Below are 26813 nucleotides of genomic sequence, written 5' to 3' on the forward strand. Positions count from 1 at the left end.
CAGGAACTTGAGTTCTGACTGTGGATAGAGGAGCTTATTGTCACTAGGAAAAAAAAAAAAACCCTAGGAACACTGCCTTTCGTTTGAAGCTTTCCCTGGCCCCTTTGCTTGCTTTCCAGCAGCTCAGGACTCAGTTAGCCAGGTCAGGAAATGGCTTTCTGTAGTTTTTGAGTTATATTAACAAATGACTCAAATTTAAAGAGTTAAAAGTGGAAGAAGGCTAGAGTGCAGGGAAAAGGCTTAAAAGGTGAAGGGCAAAGGAAAGTATGACTTGGTATAAAGGAAGAGAACGAAATGGTAAGGGGATTCAAATAAAGAAAACAGAATGTTGTGTCTGTGTGTGAACAGGTTTTTGCTTTGTTGATTTTCACAACAGAATTGGAGAAAACAATGATACTCTCTAGATCCTGATTTGTAGAAAGACCAGTTTAATAAGAAAAAGAAAACAATTTAAAGGCCCCACAATTTCTGTTGTCTAACAACACAATTTTAAGTCAAATGAATGATTTGTGATTAAAACCATCCTGTCAATTATATAAAATCTTTCAGCTGAAGCATCTATTATGGGATAACATGGAACCAAGCATTGGAGTGATCACAGTTTCAATTTTACAATCTTTCTGGAATCGAAAGATTCTTCCCCCGCACCCCCCCAGACAAGGAGAGACAATCTATGGCATCTGAGAGCTGAAAAAAAAAAATCAGTGTTGGACATTTCTAAATCTTCCTCTCCACCATATCAACTCAGACCCTCTACCTGTAGTCAGGTGCCCTCCACCGACTGATTACAAGGGAAAATTGAACCCTCCACCCTAACCCTCCCAGGCTGGCTAAGGTGATCGTATCTCCTCAGAAGATCAGGTACACGAGAGGTCGGCTTAGGCATTGGGGTTGTGCTTCATGAGAGCCACGTCAGCCTCCACCATCTCCTTCACCAGATCCTGCAGGCGGCAAGAGAGACAGGCAATTGGATTACCTTCTATCCACCAAACGCTTTCTCTCGCCCATCCCAGCCCTGGCATCGGCAGGGCTCTCTCCAGTCTGTGGTCCGATCTTCTCCCAATTCCCTTCCCCTAGGTAGGCCCTCTCTCTGTTCCTCCGAAGCCTATTCTGTCTGAGGCTTAGCTTCTAAGGGGCTATTCCATAAAGTACTGAAGAGAGCTGGAGAAACACATTCTTTACCAGGACTCGGTGCAAATACTATTTGCAAAAATGTGATTGCTACAGTGTGGAAGAGGAAGGAATCAGTTACCACAAGAAGCCCCGGGCTCCAGGAGAAAAAGGGCTGAAGGAAATGTATTCTTTATTGAAAGGAACACGGGATGATCCCAGCTGTTTTCTGTCCTGCCCGAGAACACACTGAAAAGTTTGGTCTCCGATGGAAGCTTCGGAAATCTGTAGGACAGTCCCCCCAATCTTCCTTGGAAAAGATGCTTTTCAATCCTATGCCAGTGTTTGCCTCCGCAGCAAAACTTAAGGAAGGCACAGGCAACTATTATGCCTTCGATGGGCAGAAAATGAGCCCTGACCTCTTTTAAAATACCACCAGCTGCCTAAAAAACACCCGCCCCCCCCCAGTCGATTTCCTATGCTCTGTCTCCCACCTCCTCCCCCACTCTTTGCCTTTTCCTACTACCTCCCTCCCAACCCCAATTGGGATGAAAAAGAGAATTTCATTACAAAACATTAACTTACATCAAAAGCGACCCGGGGCTTCCAGTTTAGTTTTTGTTTTGCTTTGGTACAGTCTCCTTGCAGAAAATCCTGTGCAAAAATAAAATGGGAGAAACTCCTGGGTTGGAGTGCTGTGTATCTGTCCTCACTGCAGTGTGCGATGCTGGCCACTGCCTGGCTGGCTTCTAATCTAAAGCATCTTGGTCCTTCCCCTTCCCCCCTCTCCCCAAGCTCCCCGCTCGCCTTCCCAGTAGTCCCTACAATTTGTTGGCTAGCGAGCCTCGGAGCTCTCCGGCCTGGCCCCCTAACAGGTTGCAATTTAGGGGGAGAGAGGAGGAGGCGGAGAGGCAAAGTTTCCACACGGCTGACAAACACCCAGCCTGCTGCCGCTTTCCCAAGCGCCTGGGTCAGTGCAAACGTCCACACGCATTTCTGGGCTGCAGCAGAATTTTCGCCCGCCGCCGCTGTCTACAAACGCAGACCCAGTTTCAGCTTCATTCTCCACCCTCCACCCCCAACCCCGCAATCCTTTTTTTTTTTGCTCCCGTGGTGCAATTTCGGTTGAGGCTCATGGACCTATAAATCATCTGGAGGCTGCATTTAAGAATACACTGCACAGGCCATTTAAAAACCATAAAAAGCAATCAATCCCCTCGCCCTCCCTCCCCCAGCCTCTTTCCCACTCTCCCTTGCCCCCTCCCCCCATCAAGTCCTATTGACGCCTTAATGGTGATTTTTTTTTGTACATTAAGTTGTCATGGACGCTACTGTGAGAACTGTTTCGAATTATTGAACTTCTCTAGCAAAACAGAAATAAATCAACAGACCCCTCCCCTCCCCCCTTCCCTCACATTAAAAAAAAAAATCAGAATAGAGCACATCCTGAGTTTGGTCAGCATTCGCAGTCTCGTGTCCTGCTGGCAGTGACAAAACTTAAGCTTTTTGACACTAGAATGTTTTTATTTTTTAACTAAAGTCAACATCCACGCAAGAGGGCCAAGTAATTCGAGCTGCATTGCCATGTGTCTAAATGACCGTTTAATTAGGCTGGCTGGGGTCAGGGATGGGGAAACCCGAGTTATCTCTGTTCACTGTATCTCTCTCTAAAGCGTCACAAAACAAACAAACAAGCCACCAAGCTCGAGCTAGTTCCAGTCTTGACTACACGAACGTTTATTTTGAACTACCCGTGGCTCTACGTTTCAAAATCGCTTCGTGGCAATTCTCACATGCTCCACTTTTACAGCCAGTCCAATTCGGCAAAAGCAGTGTGGAAGAGATGCCTCCACGGGGAAAGGGCAGGCTGCTTTCTCGGCTGGGGAAATTCACTTGACTCGCTTCTCGTCCAACGGTATCCCCTGGGATTTTTTCCCCCTTCTGCTCCTATTCACCAGCGGTGGGGCTAATGAGCAAGTGGTCAGTGGCTCTCGTCCCCGAAAGCCCAAGACTATGGGATTTCTCTAAAGATGCGTCTGCTACACTTTTCAGGTACTTTTTTTCTCCATTTGCTCTTTCCCCGTGATCAAGGAGCGTGTTATGTTCAAGTGCCCCCCAGTGCAGCAAGGGGCCAGGTGCTGGGCGTACCTCCAGCTGAGCCCCAGATCACTGGACAGTTCCTTATCAAAATGTGTGGGTGAAGTTGAAGTGTGAAAGCAGAAAAGCATAAATACCCAAAGCACATACAAATAAAAGAAGGCCATTCTGAAAGTCCCAAGTTAGCAAAAGCCATGATCTCATTAGCTTGGTAGACATAATTCAGCTGCTTCATTATGGCAGAATAAACAAAAATGGAAAAAGAGAAGAAAAACCAACCTAGTATCCCCACTGCCATCATTTTTGTGAAAACAAAAAGCAATTCTCAGATTGAAATCGAGGTAACTGTCTGATATCTAGTCTTGCATCTGGGAGGCAACAGTTAGCTTATCAATAGAACCAAAGTACCCATCCATTTATAGGTAAAATGGGCTTTCATATTCTAAGGACTTTAAGGAAAGGCAAAACTAGCTGGGTTTTTATAAATACCCAAGAAAAGCCAATACAACTATAAACATGCTTAAGCTTTTAATGCTTTAAAGGTATCCAGAAACTTAAAATAACTATTTCAGGTGAAAATGACAAATGACCAAGTTCTCATGTTATGCCAATCTTTATTTTCTGCAGATTTCCATAAAACCTGGCATATAGAGGCTATTTGGTGAATACACAACCGTTTACAGCTAGTCTATGACTGTTGTCTTTTTCCTTCTACTTCTATAGCGCTTAGAAATTGATATTTTACTTGTAAAGTAATGCTTGATAAAATAATCCATTACTAGAATTATCATTCTCAAAAGCTTGTTAAATGGTTATCTGTCAGGTTTTTTGTTCCTCATCAACTTCATACTCATTAAATTGGACAAATTTATTCCATTATTAACACCCCTTTACCCCCAAGTGCAACTACTAATAAAGCAACTAGAGTCCCTGCCCTAGGGGCACAGTCTAGAACACTGAATAAAATATACTGTATCTTTAGGAAAAGTTGACAGAAAAATACTCAAATAAAATAATTTTTAAAAGAAAAAAAAGCAAATGAAATCTTTTTTCAGCAACATCTCCCAAATAGATTCATTTCTCAGATTTTAATTTTATGTATGTTGCTTGATAAAATATAGATGATGTTATGTTTTTTTCCCCAGAGGGTGCTGTGACATTTGGAATCATGAAAAAAAAAATCATCCCTTCCCCCATTCCCCAATTCCAGGGGAGTTGCATCGACTGAAGAAACATGGTTATTGTTTAATCACATAACACTTGCTGTAAATCAACCAACATTGCATACATGTAATTCATGGTTTTGAATTTATAGTTAGCAAAAACCTGAAACCAGATTGGCTTCAAATGATCTCATTGGCCTTAGACAAGGGAGATTTGTATTGTAACTTTGTTTCCTGTATTTTTCTACAAGTAGCTCATAATATAAAAACAAGGAGGGAACTACAATTAAGGAAAAAGAAAAATGGTTTTGAAAAGCCTAGAAACAGACATTGCTAGCATATGCTGCAAAATATTTCATTGAAACCAGAGATGCACCTATTTAAATTTCCAAATTTATTTTTGAGCTAACTCCTGCATGCCAGTCCAGAGGCTTATTGCTACTTGCTGCCAAAACCCTGCTTTCCTAAAGCATCATTAGCCTGAGAGCTTATGAAGGAAGAGGATGAGGTCCCATTAGACTAAAACTGTGGTTCTTTAAGTCAGTTACTGCTGAACTAAACCAACCAGTATTCTTGCTACTGATTTTTTTCTTTTTTTTTTAGGCTAAGATTAGGCACAATCTCAGGGTCTTTTTTTTTTTTAACTTAATTTTCCCTAAAGGACTTTCTTCCTCGTTCTTTCTACATTATTTATAGGAAACAGCCAGTGTTTTAGTTTTCATAATTCTAGTTAGCGAAGAGATTTATCAAAAGCCTAGTTTAGGGGAAAGAATTGGATGGAAGGGAGAGGGTTATAGCTCTTTCTTTATTATTAATATAATGACTGAAAGAAAATTTCAAAAAAATGATTCTTTAAGTAAAAAATATGTTTCCCTACAAAGAAAACAGATTAGGTATAATGGTATTTTTACACGCAGGTTAAGAACTGCTATTTTTCTCAGACATGTCTACAATTCTGCCTCAGAGCAGTAGCTGTGGGAGTAATAAAAGCAATAGCTCAATTGCCTGCTTCTATTTAGCACGATTTGAAAATCTTTTGAAATTATAAAAGTTCACTTAACTGATATGATCTTTACTTGAAGACAGGGGAAAGGAATGAGTTTATCTGATACACTCTTTACTTCTATTTGACCACTTAACCCCCACTCCCCAGCCCCCTTCTCTTAATGTAGGTTAAAAGCAGGTTTTGGATGAATAGCAACAAATGCCTAGAAATGATCTTCTATGGGTTTCATTTTATAGTGCAAACACATATACCGTCACAAATTAGGGCAAAAGGACTTCTTATGCTGGGTGACCTGGAACTTGAAAAATATGATGGCAAACCTCTGGGGGAAAAATATAAAGCACTTTTAAGGTAAACTCTACATTTCCTAAATCCTGGTTCTGGGTATCATCATTTCTATTCATTAGGTAAATGATATGGTCTCAGTGTGTAATTTATTATTGTCCAATTCAATTAGGCTTAACTGAGTGTTTAATGGCACCAAAACAAGATGCAGAAAAAGGGACTAAAATTATATTCATGCTTAAAGCCAATTTAATTTTTCCCTTTCTACCACAGATGACTAATTCAGTCAGCATCATAGGCACACACTAGTAGTTTCATTTGCCAGTGGCAGTCAGAGCAGTGAGTTTGACAACAATTTTAAATGCTGTTCTGCTTCATGTTCCTTTAATAATGAACTGATAAAGAGCCAGAGTAAGTCCTGGAAAAGTCATTAAGTGAGTTACTGAATCTGTAGTAGTTAACCCCAAATCCTGAAAAGGGGTGACTACATCATGCTTTTATCTTCTATCCTTACATATTTCCTGCCTCTCAAATATCCTTGACACCTTTTAATTTACATCAAGATAACCACAAAATAAAATTTTAAGTTACATGAGTAATCTCCATCCTAAACCTCCTTCTCCTTCCCTATAACATCATTTTTATCCTTCTCTAACCAAATTCCTTTGATAGTTTCCCCTCCATTCTTCTTAGAACCTTTGGGGAAAACACCATTCCTTAAATATATGGACTCACAGAGCATTAAAGAAGAGTCTAGAACTTCATTCCTCCTGCCCCAGGTTGTTCCGCAACATTCATTCATTCATTTATTTATTTTATTTACATTATTCATTTTAAAGTATCAGTGAGATACTGTAGCTTTTCAATAGGCCCAGTTCTGAGGCTTTTGGAGAATGTGTAAGGCAAAGGAAAATCATTTTCAGATCTTTTGTTATATTTTTTGTTAAATTTCTTTACTCTGCAGTATTGTCAATAAGGATGTAAAGAAAGGCTCAACCCAATTCAAAAACATTTACTGAGTGTCTAAGTACAAGATACCTTCTTGAGTCAATACAAAATAAGGCAAGTCAAGAGCTAGGAAAGCATCATGTTAAATATGTTTAGGAATTTTAGAAAGGGAGTTGTGCAGAGGCCCTCAGTTTTCATTTTTTCCTTCCACTGTTCTTAGAAAAGCAAAGTGGTGGAATAACTCAGGTACCAAGGGAATGAAAGAATGCCAATGAATTTGGGTCTTGATCTAAATTTATATTAATGCAGTGTGGGCAGGAAAGTTTTATTCTTGGGTCAGGGCTCCATTTTAGAAAGACAGAACCAAAAAATAGAAAAAGCTTAAATGGATCAGTCAAGATTAGGTATTTGAAAATCAATCTATATGTTAAAAAAAGAAATCTGACCTGTAGTTTCCCCAGAAATTTTGTAATAGCACTTATCTGTATAAGTTAACTCCTTTATCTTCTGGATTTTTATAGTTCAACTTAGTTTTTCCCTAAAGAAGTAATGAAACTCATAGCAATAATAAATAAATACAATGGTGTTAATAACAGTCATGGATGTTTCCCTATTCCCTTCCTCTTGACTGTTTTATGTTATCAGAAACTGAAAGGCTGAATGCAGGCCTCTCTTTTAATGACAAGGGGTGATAAGGACAAGAAGAAAACAGCAAACTGTCTGGTCTGTTCAGGAAGTTGGGAATCAGTGGTATTGTCCATTAGCTGAGGCTAACAGAATGCTGCCTGGGCTCAAACAATACTTCAGCTCAACCTCAGGGAAAATGAGTCAGTCAGCACTGATTCTGACAAGCATACTGATACTGGAGATAAAATGGTAAATGGAGCAAAACAGAGGGAGTGTGGTCCCTACGCTACCTCTGATTCCTTAATCATTCTGATAGAAGCAGCCGTATACAAGTTAACACAGAGACGTATCACATACTGTATATTCTTTGGGCAAACATACTAGAATAATCACATCATTACCATGTCAACATTTGTGCAGAAGTCAAACTTCGGAGAAGGCACCAACATGTACCCAACTTTACTAGATATGGGTCTGATTCTCAAGCCCTCTGATTATCAGTAGTTTTCTCTCCACAGAGTGAAGTAGAATCAGGATTTAGGGTTGGTGGCCATCTTTTCAGACAACGTTATCTCTTGACTATTCTCCCTAGACAGTGAATAAATAATCTCCAAATGCATCAAATGCATTTTTTTAAATTAGCAGCTATTAGGAAACAACGACTATGGGACTTGAATCTTCTTCCTTAAATGAAAATCTTTTATTCTTATGACACGATAGACCCTAACGCCAGTTTTCTTATTAAAGTGAAAGAATATTTTCTCGGTTACTTTATTAATTACTAGATAAAGCGCAAGTCTTCCCTTTAAAAGATCACTTCCTTTATAATGGGATAGTTTTATTATTTTTATTTGTGAATGTCATTTCTTATACAGGAACATTTCTTTTTATATCAAAGATGATCAGCATAAAAAGAAAAAAAATCTAGTTAGGCAGAGGATTAAAAAATAACAATTACTGACAGTTATCCAAAAAACTTACAAAAAAATTTTTTTAAGGCAGTTCAGGAAGCTAGCCAGTTTGGGGTTAGTAATTGGAAGATGTGGAGATAACCTGATTTAGTCACATCCCATGGCTATAAGATTTGTCATTTAGAACATACATGCACCCACTGACTGTGATACATTCCATATCTACTGTGTCTTTCCTTATATATGCTTCATTGGTTAAGATGTCAAATTCTCCTTTTCCTAGTAGCCCCACAGAGTTGGATTCTGAGGGGACTGGAGTAGGGTGTTCTCAGTGGAGGGTCCTTGACTCTGGAACTCATTCCCTTGCTGATCTGCACAGCCAGAATTCGTTGACCTTTGGAGTCTGTCCTGTTTATCCAGGCTTTGGCCCGAGGGAGGTTTGCTAAGGAAAGAATTTCCCAGACATTGTGTGGAGTAGCTTTTTGGGGAATGTCTAGTCTTAGGTGTTTTTTTCAACATGCTACTTTAAAAAAACTCATTTTCACAAATAACTACAAAAAGACTTCATGATAGTCATCTTGCTTTGACCATATCTGTGGCTCAAAGGGAAAATGCTGGACCCAAGGGATCTACATGCATGTACCAGTTGTAAAGGTTTATAATAGATGGTTTATAATAGATCTTTCATCATTACTTTCTGATGATCTTGGTTCAAAATCTTCAAAACACCATTAAAAAAAAAGGCTTATTAGCAGTAAGTGGAATTCTCTTAACTATAATGCCTTCACTGCTCATCATTCCTACCATCCTTTATCAAGGGATGTGACTCAGAAGGGGAATGTATGGGGGCAATTTCATGAAAGGGAGATAAACACTGTTAGCAATCTCAGCATTCCTGTCTTCAAAGCCTGGGCCATCTTCATAGGAAATTAATGGTTACTGTTAATAACTGGACCTAGTGTATAATGAACTACCTGTGGCAGTAGGAGGTGACAATAACCCTGCAGAAAGGAGATAAAACAACTTGAAACAGAGCAATTAAAGATCAGCTGGGACATAATTGTGCCACAGCATTCCTGAACTCTGGAGGCACACAGTCCTTTCTTTTGCCACTTGGTATTCTTCACCCTCAAAGCTCTTAACAAACATTAGCTAATTAACCCTCCAGACAATCACATTCAAAATGCAACTCAAGAGGTTTTGCATCTGTTCCAGGTGGCACCTTTTCCTTGAGATAAAAGTACAGTACAAAATATCTTCGTAAGTAAAATCCAAATCACTTTAATTCTGGCTTATCTTTAGATTGCAGAGACAAAGTCACTGCTCCTCCCGATCCTAGGGAAGTTGTGCTTATGCCACAACTGATCTTTAATTGCAGGGAAGTTAATTTTCCTTAAGCTTGTTTCCTGCCAGGTCTTTTAAGAATTAATTCCATCTAGTAGAAATGGCTATCTTTCTGATCATACAAACTAAAAGGATGAAGTTACAAAAGTCACTCATTTTTATTTAAAAACAAATACCCTTGCCTTTTCGATAATTTTTGGAGATTAATTTTCCCTTCTGTCTTTCCTCAATTCCCTCCCCTTTCCTCTACTTTTTGGTAGCACAATAACTCATTCCACATCAGGAAAGTTCCTCATTAAGGAAGTACTCAAGCATGCATACACCTGGACCCACACAGGCACACAGAAATCCAATGGGATCCCTTTCCAATGTATACACACCTACAGACTGATTACCTACTTGGCTTCAGCCAGGTATGGTCTCACTGGTTCTCAAACTAAAAGAGATTTCTTTCTTTTAATGACAAATCTGTACTTTCTCAGAGTAGAAGATACTGAAGAGCAAGAGAGCAGAGAGAGACCTTCATGGCTTTCCCATCCAAACTTTTAACCCTTGAGATGACAATCTGGGTTTATAGGGTCCCCAAAAGGGGGAAAAGAACCAACTCATTTCTTTCCCCACCTCTTCCAAAGCATGCAAGAGATCAAATTAAAATCATATTATTAAAGCAATTATAATGCAAGTCTCTAAAATTTTAATTCTTCAGAGAAGATCATTATAGAAAAGTAAAAAGGGTACTGGATCAGAAGTCAGAAGAACATGGCTCTCATCCAAGTTTTGCCACTGACTTGTCTTGTGGCTGTGGGCCAGTCATTTAATCTCAGCCCATCTGCTGAATGTGGATAATATTTGCCCAATCTCAGGTTTTTTTTTTTTTTTGTTTTTTTTTTTTTTTTTTTTTTGAACAGGGTCACTGGAGAGAGAGGTATGTGAAAAGACAGCCAGGACAGAGAGTTAGGATACTGGGTTCTTGATCCATTTCTGCCATAAATTCCCTGGAGAGAATTACATCACCTCTTGGTCCTTAATTTTTTAAAAAAAGAGGGATGGTAATGAACTAATTGGTGTCTCAGGCCTCTTCCAACTTAAGTTGGAAGTTATGGTTCTATGATCATTATCTAGTTTACAGATTTACCAGACATCAGGTTTCTCTTCCTTCCTCAATTCCTTCTATATGCCCTGTTTCCTTGGGATCATCCATAGAGAGTCAAAGCCAATTCAGTTCATTGGACTACTTGTTAGCGGCTCTGAAAAACTATTGGGGGCAGGGTAGGGGAAGAAGAGATGAAAATGGCCTTTTAGGTTTTAATTATTTTTATACTTCCTGTTTCCCATCATCGCCACAGATAATAACTTGTCAGACTGATGGGTCCAGATGCACACTGTTTATCCAGTCAAATCCAATTTCATAAGCATTTGTTAAGTGTCCACAGTAGGCAAAATAATGGGCTAGGTTCTGGGGCTATGAATAAAAAAATGAAAAACAGTTCCTGCCTCAAGTTTATATTGTACTGGACTGTAAGCTCTATTTTTCTGAGTACTTAAACTTTCATATGCTTATCAAGTATATTTCTCGCTTATAAGCTACAATAAATAATCTTAGTCCATTAATACTGAGTTGAATGTTCAAGGCATGCCAAAGTCATAAAGACTAGTCTCAGCTCAGCATTCACACTCACATGACTATTTAAAGACATATAAAAATTACAAACTAAAGGGAGGTTATTGGCTAGGTTATAGCATCATAGATTTAGAGCTGGAAGGACCTCAGTAATCTTCTTCAACTGTTTCATCTTAGAGATGAAGAAACAGCAGCTCAGGAAAATTTGTGACTTGCCCAAGGTTTCTTAGAAAAATCTAAGCATAAATGATGGGTTCTTCACTCTACTCATAATGAAAATGAAAATTTGTCAGGCAGCTTGACTAACTTCTTCTATTCCTTGACCCCTCAATTCTCTATCAGGTCAGTTCTCTTGCACTAGCTGCACTCATCTTTTCTCCCCTTCTTGACCTCTTAGTGGACCAATTCAACTCTACACGGCCATCCACTTTTGCATTCCTAGTTCTCTTATCATATTGCTGATTACACAGCCAAGTCTTAGCTTGAATCAGTCACAACTACCATTCATTGCCTTCACACCCCAAATACATGTTGCTGAATAAAAATGGAGAAATCATGCAACTATTCTGACTAGTTCCCCTGTGAATTTATGTTACACAACCTCAACTGGGTCCTTACTGCTACTAAGTAGCCCTACTACTTCTCTTAACCAGACTACTATCTCACTCTCCACAGTGGCTCTTCCAAACCTTTTTATCCCTCCTTAAAACATCTACAGCTCCTTCTTTACCCATGTAACTCTATCAACTGAGAACTTTGCCTCATATTTTATAGAAAAAGTTGAGGCCATTTGCTGTGAGCTCTCTCTTCTTCCCTCTTCCTCATCTCTTATCACTCAGAAGCCTTCTTGTCGCTTTTCCCTCTTCAACTCTGTCTCACATGGTAAAGTGGCTTTATTCCTTCCCAAGGCTAAGTCTTCTTTTTTTTTTAGAAAAATTTTTTCCATGGTTACATGATTCATGTTCTTGCTCTCTCTCCTCCCACCCCTCATCCCCAGTAGCTGACACATATTTCCACTGGTTTCTTCCTGTGTCATCCCTCAAGACCTATTTCCATATTATTGATAATTGTTCTAGGGTGGTCATTAAGAGTCTACATCCTAATCATGTCTGCATCAACCCATGTGTTCAAGCAGTTGTGTTTCCACTCCTGTAGTTCTTCCTCTGAATGTGGGTAGCGTTCTTTTCCATAAATCCCTCAGAATTGTCCTGGGTCATTGCATTGCTGCTAGTACAGAAGTCCATTACATTTGATTTTACCACAGGGTATCAGTCTATGTGTACAATGTTCTTCTGGCTCTGCTCCTTTCAGTCAGCATCAATTCCTGGAGGTCATTCCAGTTCACATGGAATTCCTCCAATTTATTATTCCTTTGAGCACAGTAGTATTCCATCACCAGCATATACCTTCTATTGGTTAAAAAAAATCTATTCCATCCCATCTCTTTCATCAGATCTTCTTTGTCATCCCCACTCTTTCACTTATTTTCAACCTCTCCTTGTTTATTGGCTCATTTTCTTCTTGCCTACACCCCCCAAAGGCTATCTAGAATGGGTACCTCTACTTTCTCTTTTCCCACTCTCCACCTTTTATAATCTGGCCTCAGATCTTATCATTCTCTTGAAATGCTCTCTCCAAAGTTATTAATAATCTCTTAGTTGTCAAATTCAACAGCCTTTTCTTAATTTTAATTCTCCTTGACCTCTCTGTAGCTTCTGACACTTTTGATTACTCTCTCCCCCCTTGATATTCTCTTCTTTTTAGGTTTCAAAGACACTATTCTCTCTTGGTTCTCCTCTTACTTATCTAACAGTTCTTTCTCTATCTTCTTAGATGCATCCTTTTTCACATCCCGCCCTCTAACTGTAAGATGTCTCTCAGGATTCTGCTTTGGTTCCCCACATTTTTTTTCTTTTTAAACCCTTCCCTTCTGTCTTAGAATCAATACTCTCCATCTTTCAGCTCTGGACTTTCTTTCTGGCTATCTCCCATGCCTGAAATGCTCTCTCTCTTTTCTGCCTACTGACCTGCCTGGCTTCCTTTAAGTCTCAACCAAAATCCTACCTTCTTCTGGAAGCCCTCTCTAACCCCTCTTAATTCTAGTGCTTTGTCTCTGTTAATTATTCCCACTTTATCCTTTATATAACTTACTTTGTATATATTTGTTTCCATGTTGTCTCCCCCAGTAGAATGTAAGTTCCTTGAAGTTAGAAATTATCTTTGCTTTAGTATTTGTATCCCCAGTGCCTGGTACAGAGCCTGGCCAATAGGAGACACTTATTAAGTTCTTTTATTAAGAAAGTCTTGTTTGGTGCCAGTGTTTGCCATTTTAGAAGATTTATCCAGTATACAGAGAATAACCCCACTTCCTCACTGGGGAACATAATGTAGGTAGATAGTGTGTAGCTAGAATGCTGGACTGGAGTCCAAATGTAGACTCCAGGACAAGTCTGATTACCTCAGTCCCTCATCTGTCAAATGAGGAGGTTGGACTAGATGGCTTCTAAGGTTACTGGCTAGCTCTATACCTATGATTCTATGCATGAACCTTTTCTAAATATGAAAGGAAGAACAACTAGTTCACTTCAATCTGCCTCAATTTAACATGCACAAGTCATAAGGGAGCTAAAATCAGACAATGTGCACTTTATTCCTCAAATATATCCCACATTTATCCTTCAGCCTGAATGAGGGAGAAGGAAGTCCAAGAGGTGGCCTTTCACATGACATCATAAAAAACTAATTTATCGCCAGCCACCAAACATCTAGAAAATCATAACATCCTTTCAGGAAAAACCATGTGGAAAAGAATCAGATTTACTTTGATGAAAGCTTTAGTAGGGGAGTCCAAGTCTCATACACTGAACAGTAACCCTTTGCAGGTGCTTTGTTTGCCAAAGAGTCAGCCTTTGCTGAAAAGGACTAGTGTTCAAGGCTTAGGGCTGCCCCTGTGTGAAGATGGATTTAATTCCCAATGATAAACATTTCCTCCTACCCCTTTAGTCTGCATGTTTACCTAGAATAACACTGAAGTTTGTGAATGACAAACAAAAAACAACACTGATATTAAAAAAAGCCCCCCTCTCCCTCCCTTTCTCTCTCTCTCTCTCTCTCTCTCTCTCTCTCTCTCTCTCTATATATATATATATATATATATATATATATATATGGCATCAAACTTTATAGGGTAAAATTCATTTAGTTAAATTTATTATATATTTCTCAAGTGCTAAGGAGCATTAGACTTGGATTCAGAAGACTTAGGTTCAGATTTCAGCCTTTTCCCTTATTACCTATATAAGTAAGCTGGGGCAAGTCACTTTTCTGAATTCCTCATCTTTAAAAAGATGGGATTGGACTGGAAGATTTTTTAATGTCTCATTTCTAACATTTCATGATTCCTCTGTCATCATTAGAAGTTCATACATACAAGACCCTGGTATCTTAGTCCTTGGCGAGCCTACTTGGGCGTCTGTCTAATGAGCATTAATCATCTAATTTTTAAGCCGTACCATTAATTATGATTTGGACCTGATTTGTCGTGCAGAGAGGTATTGGAGGTCTTGGTCCTAATCCTAAACGTGACATTTTTCTATGGAGTATGAGAGAGAATGGAGTGACCCAGGTTAGTATCTACCAATTTAAAGAGAGTGTAGTTCTTTTAAGGTTAAGTCAATAAGCACTTATGAAGTATCTTCTATGATCCAGGAACTGTAAGTACTAGGGATACAAGAAATAGTCTCTGCTCATAGAGAGCTCACAATCCAATAAGAGAGATAACATGAACAACAATGGGATTACCATTAAGAGGAATCAAAACAGGCTTTTTGTAGAATGTGGAAATTTAGCTGGGATTTGATGGAAGCCAGGTGATGGAAATGAGAAGTGAATTCTAGGTACAAGGGACATCCAGTGAAAATGCATAGAGTTGGGAGATGTAGTTTCATGTTTAAAGAACAGTATGGAAGCAGTGCCATTGGAACACAGAGTACAAGGAAGGAAGGAAGTGAAAGAAGGCTGAGAGGGACCAGTTTATAAAGGTATTTAAAAACTAGAGGATTTTTTATTTTATCCTGGTGGTATCTGGGAGCCACTGGAGTTTACTGAATAGAAAATGACATGGTCAGATCTGCATTTTAGGAAACTCAGTTTGATAGCTGAATGGAGGATGGACTAGAATTGGGAGACTCTTGAGAGAGAGACCAATTAGAAGTCTATTGAAATAATCCAGGTATCAGGTGTTAAGGACCCGTGTCAGAGTGGTGGCAGTGTCATCCGAGAGAAGAGAGTGTATAGGAATTGTAAATGACACCTAGGTAGTGATCCAGGTGACAGGGAGGATGATGGTGGTACCCTTAACAACAATAGGAAAGTTAGAAAGAGGGGAGTACTTGGGGGAAAGTTTTTAGGTATGTCTAGTGTGAGAGATCATAGAAATGATTGGAGATTTAGAGATGACTGAGAAGAGGCCATTGGATTTGGCAACTAAGAGATCATTGGTAATTTTGGAGAGAACAGTTTTAGCTGAATGATGATGTCAGAAGTCAGATTGCAGGGAGTTAAGGAGAGAATCAGAGAAAAGAAAGTGGAACCACCTGATATCAATAGCCTTCTCAAGGAGTTTAGACACACAAAAGAAGACGATAAGATGATATCTAGTGAGGATGATCAGGTCAATGAAAGTTTTTTTGAGGATGAAGATGGCATGTATGTATGTAGGAAATAGGGAAGCATTTAGTAGACCAGGAAAGATTAAGATTAGAATGAGAGGGTAAGGATGATAGAGGACACAATCTGCTATAAGACAGGATGGAATGGGGTCACTAGGTGGTGGCAAAAAAACTGGAAAATGAAGGGATGTCCATCGATTGGGGAATGGCTGAACAAATTGTGGTATATGTGGGTGATGGAATACTATTGTGCTTCAAGGAATAATAAATTGAAGGAATTCCATGTGAACTGGAATGACCTCCAGGAATTGATGCAGAGTGAAAGGAGCAGAGCCAGAAGAACATTGTACACAGAGACCAATACACTGTGGCACAATTGAATGTAATAGACTTCTCTACTAACAGCATAGCAAGGATACAGGTCAATTCTGACGGACTTATTTTTTTTTAACATTTATTAATATTTATTTTTTAGAAAAGTTAACATGGTTACCTGATTTATGCTCTAACTTTCCCCTTCACCCCCCCCCCCCGCCCCGACCTCCTCCCTCCCATGGCCGATATGCATTTCTACTGGTTTTAACATGTGTCATTGATCAAGACCTATTTCCATATTATTGATAGTTGCATTGGTGTGGTAGTTTCGAGTCTACATCCCCATCATTGTCCACCTCAACCCATGTGTTCAAGCAGTTGCTTTTCTTCTGTGTTTCTGCTCCTGCAGTTCTTCCTCTGAATGTGGGTAGCGTTCTTTACCATAAGTCCCAATTCTGAGGGACTTATGAGAAAGAACACGATCCTCATCCAGAGAAAGGACTTTGGGAGTAGAAACACAGAAGAAAAACATTTTCTTGATCACATGGTTTGATGGGGATATGATTGGGGAAATAGACTCTAAAAGATCACTCTACTGCAAATATTAATAATATGGAAATAGGTTTTGAACAATGATACATGTAAAACCCAGTGGAATTGCTCATTGGCTATGAGAGGGGAAAGAAAGACTATGAATCATGTAACCTTGGAAAAATATTCCAAATCAATTAAATAAATAAATAAATTTAAAGAGAAAAAAAAATTTGCAAAGTGCCACCCTATACCAAGATAAGGCCAAAATGGGGATATGATTTAGAATTTAGACAAAAGGGAGATACCATAAATAAATAAGGGAAATATATTGACCAAACAAGAGATAAAGAACATTACAAAGTGTTAAATGAATAATTTTGACTATTAAATTGAAAAGGGTTTGCACAAACAAAGCCAATATAACCAAGATTAAAAGGGAAACAAACTGGGAGAAAATTTTCTAACAAATTCCTCCAATAAAGATCTCATTCTTCAAATCTATAGAAAAATAAATCAAATTCATAAGAATACAAGCCATTTCCCAATTGACAAATGGTCAAAGTATATGAACAAGCAGCTTTCAGATGAAGAAATCAAGGCTATTAATAATTATATGAAGAATTTTTCCAAATCTTTCTTGATTAAAGAAATGGAAATTAAGACAACATTGAAGTACCACCTCATACCTATTAGATTGGCCAGTCTGACAATAAAGGAGGTTAATAAATGTTGGAGGGGATGCGACAAAATTAGGACATTAATGCATTATTGGTGGAGTTGGGAACTGATCTCATCTTTCTGGAGGGCAATTTGGAACTATGCCCAAAGGTCTATAAGACTGCATATCCTTTGATCCTATACCATTACTGGGTCTATATTCAAAGAGATAATAAAAAAGGGGAAAGGACATACTTGTATAAAAATATTTATAGCAGCTCTTTTTGTGGTGGCAAAGAATTGGAAATTATGGGGATTTCCATCAATTGGAGAATAGCTGAGCAAATTGTGGTATATGATGGTGCTTAAATATTATTGTGCTACAAGAAATGATGTAACAGAATGATTTCAGAAAGAGCTGGAAAGACTTACATGAACTAATGTACATGAAATAAGCAGAACTAGAAGAACACTGTATATAGTAACAGCAAAATTGTGAGACGATCAACTATGTAAGACTTAGCTACTCTCAGAAATACAATGGTCTGGGACAATTTTGAGGGGCTTCTGACAAAGAATGCTGTCCACTTCCAGAGAAAGAATTGTTGGAGTCAGAATGCAAATCAAAGTATATGACTTTTCTCTCTTCAGTTTATTTGGGCTTTTATTTTGGGGTTTTGATTTTATATGAGTATTTTCCTACAACAATGAACAAGATGGAAATATGTTTTTCATGAGAATACATGTATAAACCAGATCAAATTACTTTCCATCTCCAGGAAAGGTGAGAGAAGGGAAGGGAGACAATTTGGATCTTATAACTTCAGAAAACTTCTGTGGAAAATTGTTATTACATGTAATTGGTAAAAATAAAATCTTAAAATTAAAAAAAAAAAACCCTTACCTTCTGTCTTAGAATCAACATCTTGATTCTAAGCCAGAAGAGCTGTAAGGGCTAGGCAATGGGGGTTAAGTGACTTGCCTAGGGTCCCACAGCTAGGAAGTGTCTGAGACCAGATTAGAATTTAGGACCTCCTGCCCCCAGGCCTGGCTATCAATCTACTGAGCCACCCAGCTGACCCCAAAATAAGATATCTTAAAAAAAAAAAAGATTTGCAAAGCATAATTTCATTTGATTCTCATAATACCCCATTATATAAGTTATTATTATTCTCACTGTTGGCAATAAGGGGAAGTAAACTGAAAACAGTGTAAACCAAAGCTTAGAGATGTGAAGTCGCTTGTCTAGACTTTTACAGCTATAGTTCAAATCAGCTGGGTTTTGAACTAGGGTCCTCCTCCTAAACTAATCTTAGGCATATTGCTATATCCACAATCCCATTCAATCACTGATTCTAGATGAATTTAATGATAATGGGGCATATAAGATGAATTTGGTAAAGTTTTAGACCTTTCTTTCTGACAGTGATTAATTAAAAGAAGGATTAAATACAGATAAAGTAATGGAAAAACTATAGGAGTAGAGTTCAAGAGCTAATGAGAGAAAGAAGAACTGTTAGAAAATATCACCCTCTCCTTTCTATATAACTCCAGAAAATGGCATTTTAGGCAGATTACTTCTACAACATGGAGCATTTAGGTTAGAAATCTAAATGCAGATTCACAGTATTCCGTAAAGAACACACTTGTTTAGTATCGGGAACCTGATTTTAAGCCCCCTTTCTTCAACTTAATCAGTTGGATGACTTTGGCTAACCTTCTCCCTGGGCCTTAGTTTCTTCATGTGTAAACTGTGAGGCTTAGACTAGATGATCTTTGGGGTCTAACATTTTATGAGTCTGTAAATAAAGGACAAGAGGCTCAGGATGAAGAGTCTGCAAAAGGTATAGGTACAATTCAGCACTGTGGCTTGTAAAAATGAGTGGAGTGGCTCTATATTCTGGAAAAAGAGCTTCTATAAAGAGTTGTTATTCATAGAAATCCATGCAGAGGATATGAGTATGGCAGGACTCAAGGGGAAACAGCTCTTTCATAACACCTACCCATTTGAAAGTCAACTCATCAAGTTCTGCTAATAGAGCTCTGTCTGTCCAATAGTTTGGAATTAGATACTTCCAGGAACTGCTGCTTTCTAAGTCAGTCAGTGTAGACTAAAGGCAAGATTTTATACCCAAACTTGCTAGCCTGGTAGGCTTCCAAAGTGCCTTTGATTTCTATAGAACAATCCATTCCTTTTTTTTTTTTTTTAAATACAGATTTCAGAACTGAACACAAGATTGTCTAAGCTACTACAAATTGCAAGGGCGTGTTTGTGGGGAGGAGTAGCAAGAACCAAAGGCACTTTCTAAGGTAATTAAAGAATTTATAAATTGAATATACATGTTGAAATAGAAGCAGCAATTTATGTATATCCCTCTGGCTATGTGCATTCTGTCTCCGCTAACTGTCAGGTATGGCACATGACAACCATCTAGAATAAGACTGACAGTACTGCAGTGAATTGAGAGGTAATCCCTTCCAGGGTCGATGTGAGGATCAAATGAATTATCTGTAAAGCACTTAGCACAGTGCCTTGTATGTAGTAGGTGCTATATAAATTTTGCTTACTATTTTGTTTATTTGCTCGATTTACTTATTAATTTATTTCTTCTCCTTCTGACTTAAGAGAAAAACCTATCAGCAAATTAATTACTTAGTGTTTGTTAAGGACATCCCTTAAGCCAGGTACTGTGGTAGGTGCTGGGGATATAAAGACAAAAATGAAACCTAAACTCTTGAGGAATTTATAATTCATAAGGGGACATCTACATTTTAGTAACACATATCTATACAAAGGGATCATGGAGGGAATATACAAGCATCTGGGGATGGAGGGGATCAGAACCAGCTTCAAGTAGAAGATAAGAGAATGAGCTGAGGCTTTAAGGAAACTAAGGATTATAGAGGTGAGGAGGGAGTGAATTCCAGGAATAAGAGATAGTCATAGCAAAGACAATGAGGCAGGAGATGAGGAACTGTGAATGAAGAAAAATAAGGTCAGTTAGGTTGAGCCTGCATGTGCCTAAAAAGGAAGAACTGTTATGAGTAAGATGAGTTAGCTAGTTATTAGGAATTAAGATGTACCTAGCAGGAAGGAGCTGGAGCTGGGAATTCCAGGTTGGAATGAAGGAGGAGGAAGTCTGCCTGTGTCCTGTGTGTGGACTCCATTAGTGGTAGGCAAAAAACTGTTGCCAGCCTGGGAGCCCTCAGAGCAAAGGACACCCTGCTTCCTGATTTCCCGTGGGATCCTGTGTGGCGTGTCATCTAGTAAAGGACAAATCTACAAAGCCAAGAGAAGAGGTGAAGTTTGGGTACTGGAGGAGTGCTTCAAGCAAACCCTCACTACTTGGTTCCTGAGACCATCCTGACTCCTGGCATCCAGAGATCATCAGTGGATTGCAGTGAGAAATCCCAAAGCCACAAAGCCCTAGCTACACTCAAGCCTGGCAGGTTCCAGGTTTGAGGCAGAAACCCAGAGACTCCATTTTATAGCTCCTTGGGCCCTGTTAGTTTAGATCACTTAGATAAGGGTAGAATAAGTCCTCCCATTGCCCTGTGGTTTTATCCCTTAGATTTTAGTATAGAAATCCTTCCCCACCTTTTTAGTATAACATAATTAAAGCTGTTAAATCCCTTTTACCTTGTTAGCCTGTTACTGTACTCTGGTTTAGTGGAAGCTGGGTGACAGTTAAGATCAACTGCCATTCCTGTGGAGATCCAGAAAAACTCTGGTCTCTTCACCCTGGTCCAGTCTCTCATAAATCCTTAAGTGTGTTCCCACAAACCCCTTAGTTTATTGGATGCCAGGAGTCAGGATGGTCTCAGGAACCAAGTAGTGAGGGTTTGCTTGAAGCACTCCTCCAGTACCCAAACTTCACCTCTTCTCTTGGCTTTGTAGATTTGTCCTTTACTAGATGACACGCCACACAGGATCCCAGGGGAAATCAGGAAGCAGGGTGTCCTTTGCTCTGAGGGCTCCCAGGCTGGCAACAGTTTTTGCCTACCACTAATGGAGTCCACACACAGGGCACAAGCAGACTTCCTCCTCCTTCATTCCAACCTGGAATTCCCAGCTCCAGCTCCTTCCTGCTAGGTACATCTTAATTCCTAATAACTAGCTAATCTCATCTTACTCATAACAGGAATGAATGGATAAGGCTGGAAAGGTACATAGGGACCAGTCTGTCAAGGCCTTTAAATTCTGAATAGAGTTTGTAACATTTCTTACTGTGTTTACTAAGCCATGGCAACTAGAGGATTAAAAAGGAACTTTGTCCACAAATGCCTTTGTCTCTCTAAGAGCCACTGGAATAACGGGGGCCCCCAGCTACAGGTCCTGCCACCATCATCTAAGATTGCAAATCTTATAGAGGTGTGACCTGGCAACTGCTGAAATCTCCCAAGCTCTTTAAAGACCCTCAAAATCAAATTCTTGTCATTCAAGTCTCTGGAACTATCCAATCAATGGCCCAGGGTCAGAAATGGATATGGTTTTATCTTTAGAAACAACACCAAGGAAAATGTTTTATCATTTGCCTTGCTACTACATCCTAAGATCCACTGAACCTTTTCATTTACTTTGTATGAATCCTCCTACATTTTGTGGTCTTTGCTTACTGAAATGTGAGCTAGTTGTACAGTGGATAAAACGTTGGACTTGGAGTCAGGAAGATCTGAGTTCAACCTCTGCCTCAGATATTTCCTACCTGTATGCCCCCTGAGCAAATCATTTAACCTTCTGGGGCCTCAGTTTCCTGATCTATAAAAGAAGGATAATGATAGCATTTACTTCACAGGGTGGTTGGGATGATCAAATGAGACAAAATGTCAGGCATTTTGTGAACTTTAACATGGGATGCAAATGATAGCTCCAGGTATTTTTTTCCCATTTCATTCAGATACAGTACAGTCATTCAATTACAGATGAATGAATGGTCAAGAGGATGACTGACCACCCTAGCTAAACTTTGGCAAGGTTAAGATATATGAAATGTAGGCCAAGGGCTCAACTCATTCTTGAATAACTGTCCCTCCCCCTTGTATTCTTCCTTACCCCCTAGAATTCACAGACATAATTGTTTAATGGCTGTATCATGACAATAATTCCCTCTGATTATAGGAAAAACTCCAGATTCCTTACACTGGCATTCAAGGCCCTCTATCAACTAGCGTGGGCCTACCTCCTTCACCTTGTATTTCACAATTCCCCTCCATTAATGTTTCTGTCCATGTGCCACTGTCACTCTATACCTTATACTTTCCTGCTTCTTCCTCTGACCATTCAATTTGTCCTCTTCTCTGTTTACTGGAATTTTACTTATCCTTCAAACCTGGTCTATGAGATCTTCACTGATAATTCCAGACCACACAGATGTCTCCCTACTCTGAAATCTCATTATATTTATTGCCTTTAGCACTTGCTTCTGTCCCTTCCTTTCAATTCTTATTACTGCCTTGGAGTAAGGCTTTCTGTCTTTTTAGCTAGCATGGGCATATTAGCATCTGCCTTGCTGATTCCCTTCCAGTGGGGAACTGACAGGCTAGATAGGCTTCTGTATTTGTTCGTGGGTTTCTGAGAGTCATTAATATCTTATGTCTTTTCTTTGGGATGAAGTAAAGGCTTTCCCATACTTAGTTACCATGTTGCACATTGAGTGGCTAAGGATCATTGCCCTTCTCATTTGGGATGTTCTAAAACCCTATTATACTTAAGTTTGTTTTTGGAGAGTTTCCTGAATCAATCCAGTGGAAGATAATAAGACAAAGGAAGAAAAATTGACCATTTTGGAAGTCAAGACCCCAGGATGGGACATGTGAGTCCAGAGTCTTCTAGGGGGGACTAGGCTATGAGCTACATTTTGCCTCTTGCATGAGAACAATAATAAAAAAAATTCACATTGTTAATGGGAAGGGTATGACTTGGCTCTACCCATAATCTTTGTGACTGCCTAGACCAAAGCTTTCTTCTCTAGCCACTACTCTCTGATATGTGTTGTAACACTATATAGGTTATATACTTGCATTGGTAGAATGTAAGGACCATGGGAGCAAAGTCTACTCTACTTTGTATTTGTAACTCCAGGGCCTAGAACACAGCCTGAATATGGTAGGTAATTAATACATGCTTGCTGACTAACTGGTTCTTTCTTTCTCTTTTTCTTATAATAGTCTCCTTATTGATCTCAATGCCTTTTGGTTCATTCCCATTACAAATATTTTAATTTTAGAGTAATCTTTCTTTTTTATGCATAGGTTTGTTCATGCTACTGCAAATGATCAACAAATTTCAGTGGCTTTCTATTGGCTACTGAATAAAGTTCAAACTCTTTGAAAATTAGGATTTTCCACAATCTGCTATCCCTTTCTACACCATTTTCTCTCATGCTATTCCACTCCACATAGCTTACACTCCAGCCAAACTGAACTTGTTAATCTTTTTTTTTTTTTTTTAAACCCTTAACTTCTGTGCATTGACTCATAGGTGGAAGAGTGGTAAGGGTAGGCAATGGGGGTCGAGTGACTTGCCCAGGGTCACACAGCTGGGAAGTGTCTGAGGCCGGATTTGAACCCAGGACCTCCCGTCTCTAGGCCTGGCCCTCAATCCACTGAGCTACCCAGCTGCCCCCTTGTTAATCTTTCTTGAACATATCCTGTACTTTTCTACCTCTGTAACCAAGCACCTTTTGCGTATAAAAAGTTCTCTCCTCCCAATTCAGATCGTTAATATCCCTTGAATCCTTTCAGAATCATATCAGATGATCATACTTCAGTTAAGCTTTGCAGGATACCACAAGCTAGAAACAGTCTTTCCTTCCCTGGAGTGATTGTTACATTTTATGCCTCTTCTATGCACTTATTTGTATTTTCAATGAGTCAACGATCCCATCAATACGGGTATCCTCTCTAGTGGGGCAACCCATCAATGCCTTCTTATCCTCTGTAATTTTTACTCATATCCTCCACAGAAATTCTGCTTTACCTACTGAAGGTCTTCTCTCATGCCTCAACATTTATAGGTACCAGTGCAAACTACAGGCTCCATTTATCTCCCCTCTTTCTCCTTTCATAACCAATCTACCTCTTTTGCTGATCATACCTTTCCTGGATGTCACTTCTGCTAAAGTCATTATTAGCAGTGTGGGACACCCTGTATATGTTACCATATTTCTCTCTATTGTCCTGTGGGTCAGTAAGGATTATGATTCTTTGGGGATTGTGGCTTTCCATGATTTGTGCCATCATTGAGAAATCAATGATATTTTTAAAATGGTTTTATGTGCCAGTGAGATATTTGGGACTACTGGAAATACTGTACAATTTCTCAAATGCAATCCAGCCTTCTCTTTTTCCCTACCTCATTCTAAGCCCAACATACTGTCCATATACAAGATGTATATAAAATATATGCATATATAAAATCAACACTGTCCATTCCATTTGTATGCCATAGCCTGAGAGACAGGCATTCTTTATCCATTCCATTTTTTTCCCCCAGTGTGGATTATTAGACTAATTTCTTTTTAATGGTCATGGATCCCCCTAGAGGCCTTATAGTACTCTGGAAATTAATGCAATTAGTACAACTCCATTTGCAAACAGGAACATCTAAAGGGCCTTTTTGAAATCCATTGTATTTTTTTTTTTTTAAAGAACATCTTATTTGGAAGTGGCAAAAATCCAATTGGACTTTTGGGGGAACGACAAATCTTTCATGAAGTATACTTTGAGTATACATTTCTGCTTTATGTCTTCTTCTTCTTCTTCTTCTTCTTCTTTTTTTAACCCTTAACTTCTGTGTATTAACTTATAGGTGGAAGATTGGTAAGGGTAGGCAATGGGGGTCAAGTGACTTGCCCAGGGTCACACAGCTGGGAAGTGTCTGAGGCTGGATTTGATCTTCTTGATATTAATAGTCAGAGTTTGGTTGAGTAGTTATCTCTGTGGTTGTATCTATTAAGGAGTCTTATGATCTTAGCATATACATCTTGTGGGGGAGATTCTATAAAGCTGCCTTTTATTCTGAGTCAAATGCTTTTAAAAATAACAAAGAGCATACCCAGTGGGACCCTGTATTCTCTGTACATTTTAGTTGATTCCTCTTTTTTCTCTTAGCCTTCAGATTCCATAAGTAAAAAGTAAGCCTTTAATAAATTTTTGTTGTAGTTACTAGCACTCATTCAAGCTTTTAAATGCTGTCCGGAATTAGTTGTTAACTTTTTATGCCTTCAAAATAGCTAGCATTTATGTAGCACTAAAGTTTGCAAAGAACTTTACAAACTTCGACTTTTTTTATCCCAATGACAACTTTGGGAGGTAGATGTATTATTATTTCCATTTTACAGACGAAGAAACTGAGAAGGCAGGTTAAGTGACTTATCTAGGGTCACATAACTGGCAAGTGCCTAAGGTCACATTTGAACTCAGGTCATTCTGACTGTAGGTGCAGGGCTCTATTTTTTGTGTCACCTAATTATAATCTTTTAAATATCGGTAGTCTCTTAGTGAACCTTTGTTTTTTCTAACTATATTAAAACCCCCTTGAAGGTAGAGATAATATCTTTTAAATTTTTTTATTTCTATACTTTGGAAATAATTTGTATATCCAATTGAATTATTGTGGTTTTGAGGTTACAGGAACTATTCTGCTTATCTATCTATCTATCTATCTATCTATCTATCTATCTATTCATTCATTCATTCATTCATTCATTCATTCATTCATTCATTCATTCATTTTGTCCTGGGTGGGTGAAAACAATATAAAATTAATTAATGGACTCTAATGTACTATAAGTTCAACATACCAGCAATGCCTCTCTGGTAAACCATCTTGGCAGGCAGATTAAATCAGAATGAGGATAACTGACAGACCTCAAACCCATCAGTGAATTAGGGGGGTGTCTACCCCAGGCATGTGAAGATTTCCCCCAGAGGAATGGACGAACGAGAATAATTTGTTCTAATGGCAATGAAGGCAGCAGAAGCGGCCTCTAATGGAGCACTTAGAACTTGGTTCTACATTGAAGAAGCCAGAGTCATTCACTGCACCCCCAGCTATTCCCAGTCACACTGACGTTTGTCTTTCAACTGGACTTCCATGATTCTGGAAGAAAAGGTGAGGCTGATGACTTTGTGCAGCTCTGCCTCACTTAAATCCAATTTATACTTGAGTCAAAAGACATCACCAGTGATGTCATTTTGGTCCTCTTTGAGTACAAAGTATAACAACCAATGACAAACCAACCAACTGATAATAATAATAACAATAACAATAAATACATATCACTTTAAGGTTTAAACTGCCATTATCTCATTTGATCCTTATAACAATCCTGTGAGCTAGGGTCCTATTATTGCCCCCATTTTACAGATGAGGACACTGAACCTCAGAATGGTTAAGGGACTTATCCTGGAATATAGTCTTTAGTGTGTGGAGTAGGCTAAGGGCTAGAAAAGAAAGAAGAGCTAGGAAATTCAGAAAGGGCACCTAGAAATGATGGCATTGACTGCAGCAACAGAAGAGGG

The 26813-nt window shown here is 38.9% G+C and overlaps 1 protein-coding gene across 1 annotated transcript in view; it reads right to left on the minus strand.

The window, feature by feature from the left end:
* Positions 1 to 411: 411 nt before the first annotated feature.
* Positions 412 to 26813, minus strand: part of GMDS (GDP-mannose 4,6-dehydratase) — an 847788-nt gene continuing 821386 nt past the window's right edge. The window contains exons 10-11 of the mRNA XM_044668245.1: positions 1696 to 1764; positions 412 to 941 (exon numbers count right to left, since the gene is read on the minus strand). Of these exons, the coding sequence (XP_044524180.1) occupies positions 879 to 941; positions 1696 to 1764 (132 nt within the window). The 3' untranslated portion in view covers positions 412 to 878. The remainder of the gene's footprint in view (positions 942 to 1695; positions 1765 to 26813) is intronic.

This window comes from Gracilinanus agilis, chromosome 1 (genome assembly GCF_016433145.1).
Source record: "Gracilinanus agilis isolate LMUSP501 chromosome 1, AgileGrace, whole genome shotgun sequence".
Classification (NCBI taxonomy): domain Eukaryota; kingdom Metazoa; phylum Chordata; class Mammalia; order Didelphimorphia; family Didelphidae; genus Gracilinanus; species Gracilinanus agilis.